General features: G+C 45.9%; 1 protein-coding gene across 1 annotated transcript; it reads left to right on the top strand.

Annotated features, from left to right (window-relative positions):
- The first annotated feature begins 37 nt into the window (after window positions 1-37).
- LOC105555887 lies at window positions 38-2,680 on the top strand. The gene has a single exon (XM_012002929.1). The coding sequence runs from the start codon at window positions 38-40 to the stop codon at window positions 2,678-2,680; it is 2,643 nt and encodes an 880-aa protein (XP_011858319.1).
- The last annotated feature ends 205 nt before the right edge of the window (window positions 2,681-2,885 follow it).

The following is a 2,885-nucleotide window of genomic DNA, read 5'->3' as shown; positions in this document are numbered from 1 at the left end:
ACGTAACACTTATAAAAAAAGGAGAATCGCTCAGGAAATGGACGCCTCGGGCCACTCAGGCCCGTTGGCGGAGGAAGCTCGTTTCGCCGCAGAATGTAAACTTTGCCCCGCTTCCTGTGAGCCTAGATTTGACCTAGAATTTCTTGCAGGTGCTTGGAGGCGTAGGGCCACGAGACCCGTATCAAACTTTTTGGACGCTCCTTTTACTATGGAGGAACTTGAATCGGCATTGGAATATCTCGAGGGTAGAAAATCGGCTCCGGGAATAGATCAGGTAGATTTTCCGACTATTTGTTCCTTCCCTTCTTATTTGAGGAGAGCTTTACTCGATATATTCAACGGGTTGCTCCTTAAGAGATCGCCCCCCGCAGAATGGAAAAGAGCCATGGTGGTACTTATTCCCAAGGGCGGGAGTAAGGGCCTTAGGCCCATCTCTCTGCTTTCTTGTTATTTAAAGGTGCTTGAAAGAATTATATACCTTAGATTGATGTGGTATGTAGAATCGAATAATATCATCCCAAATGAGCAGTTTGGCTTTAGACGCGCTAGATCATGTGGTGATAGCCTTTCTATTTTGTCTGGTGAGGTTAAGAATTTTATGCTCAAGGGAGATAAGGTTTCCGCGGTGTTCCTAGATATAGTATCGGCATTTGATAATGTGGACCCTTTGCTGTTGGTCGAAGGGCTCATCGATATAGGGGTTCCTGACAAGCTTAGTTATTTCATCTATGAATTATTGAAAAAAAGAAGAATTCAATTTCTGTGCGATGGGGAAATGAGCGACGTTTTCTTCTCTTACAAGGGTACCCCGCAAGACTCAATTCTCAGCCCTCTTTTATTCAATATTTACTTAAGGAATCTCCCCGCTAATTTGGCGGCGGGAATTAAGGCTTTGCAATATGCAGATGATTTGGTTATTTGGGGTGGGGGAAGTGACGTGCAAGGGGTGATTGATTCGCTGTCTTCCGCTGTGAATCGGGTGGACTCCTTCCTGGGGGGTTTGGGTCTATCGCTATCCGCTGCTAAATCTCAGATTATTCACTTTTCAAGAGGTGGACATGCGAGTCCGTGTTCGCCTGTCTTGCTTGGAGTCGAACCTATTCGGCAGGTTGAACAAGCAAGGTTCCTGGGCATTATTCTTGACTCGAGGTTATCGGGTGGTCCTCATATTGAGGGGGTCACCCGCAAATGTAGAGCGATCTGCAATGTAATCACCTCTCTTGCGGGGGTCTGGTGGGGGGCTCATCCTTCCACTCTTCTTACCCTGTACAGGTCTACCCTCCGAAGTGTCATGGAGTATGGTCACCAGGTTTTCTTCACTAGAGGCAATTCGAGTAGGTTAATCAAACTATATAGAATCCAATATAAAGCGATTAGAACAGCCATGGGATATCGTCTCTCCACTCCCATTAACACCATGTTCGACGAAGCAAGGGAACCTCCTTTCATGCGCCGACTGGATTTTTCGAATTCCAGATTCATTTACAAAAACGTAGCCAACTCGGAGAGTTTGGTCATCAATTCTTTAGCGGATATCGCGGAATCTACTTCCTCCATAATAAAAAGAGTATGGCTCTTGGACAATCTTCCATCCTTCAGGGCTTACATTAAATGTAGGGAAGACGGCGGATCTATTAGGAGGTCCCCCTCCCTTCCCTATTTCGAAACTAGATATGAATCTTTGATTAATAATTTGCTCTTCCATAGATTAGATATCCCGGCACCTCTAGGCAAACGTGAAGCGACGCTGCTCTTCAAGGAGATTTCTGCAGAATATCGTGCAGGAGCTCTTACCTTTTATACGGATGGATCTAAATCGGAAACTGGGGCGATGGTCGGTGTAGGAATATTTTCTCCAGAAATCGACATAGGTATCTCCAAGAGGATTCCCCGCGAGGCCTCAATATTTACGGCGGAGGCTTGGGCCATTATGACGGCTCTTGATATTGCCCGAGAAAGGGGTGGTAGGTTTTGTAGGATCACGATCTTTTCCGATTCCAAGAGCGTCCTAGAGGCCGTGTGCTCCTTCAATCCTTTCCCTGCAAACTTTCTCATCTCCAAAATCAGAGAACAGATATACCTATTCAAATCCTCGGGAATTACTGTCAATCTGGTATGGGTTCCGGCTCACCGAGGCATTCCCGGGAATGAAATGGCGGATGCATTGGCAAAAAGAGCGATTGTAACGGGAGGGGAAGTATCCCCTGGATGTCTACTTCCTTACACTGACTTTTTGGCTGAATCCAGAAGTGATCTCAGGAATTCCTCCGAGAACTATTTCAAAATTTGTTCTGTTTCCAAAGGTGCTCTCAACTTTGAAAAATTCCATAACACGTCTCCCAAGCCTTGGTTTCACAAGGTTAGACTCAAAAGAGATCTGGTGGTACTCATTAATCGTCTCAGAAGTAACCATTATAATTTAAACCATAGTCTCTTTAGGAAAAATATTGTTTCTTCCCCTAACTGTATTTGTGGTTTTGATACACAAGACCTGAATCACGTCATTTTTGATTGTCCTTCCTTCTGTACGAAAATGCAAAACCTCAACAGTTACCTACGTTCCACATTTGCTGATTCCTTGGGATCCCCCCCTGACCTCCTTAATTTGCTCCACGACCCCTGTCACAAACTATGCCGATTACTGTTGGCGGCCTTTAAGTCCGCTGAAATGCTACCTTGAATTTCCCGCCCCAGCCTTGATGGGCGGCCCGGTTCAGTGTAACGTCGCGAGAGGGCGATAGAGTGGGGACTTACAATTTGGAGGACTATTGGTTCAACGTGGCCGTGTCGGCTCAGCGGTTGAGCCGGGAGCCATAGGAAAGAAGAAGAAGAAGATGGAAATGACCCTTCTTCTGGCTTCCTGCATGGAAATGTTTTCGGTAGCT

The sequence above is a fragment of the Vollenhovia emeryi genome, unplaced genomic scaffold, assembly GCF_000949405.1.
Source record: "Vollenhovia emeryi isolate VEMERY1.0 unplaced genomic scaffold, V.emery_V1.0 DF940583.1, whole genome shotgun sequence".
In the NCBI taxonomy this organism is placed as follows: Eukaryota; Metazoa; Arthropoda; class Insecta; order Hymenoptera; family Formicidae; genus Vollenhovia; species Vollenhovia emeryi.
Note: the sequence above shows the minus strand (reverse complement) of the source record. Positions and strands in the feature narration are given on the sequence as shown.

Bases quoted from the DNA above. Each gene is read 5' to 3' on its own strand.
- LOC105555887 (XM_012002929.1), top strand. From the start codon at position 38: ATGGACGCCTCGGGCCACTCAGGCCCGTTGGCGGAGGAAGCTCGTTTC.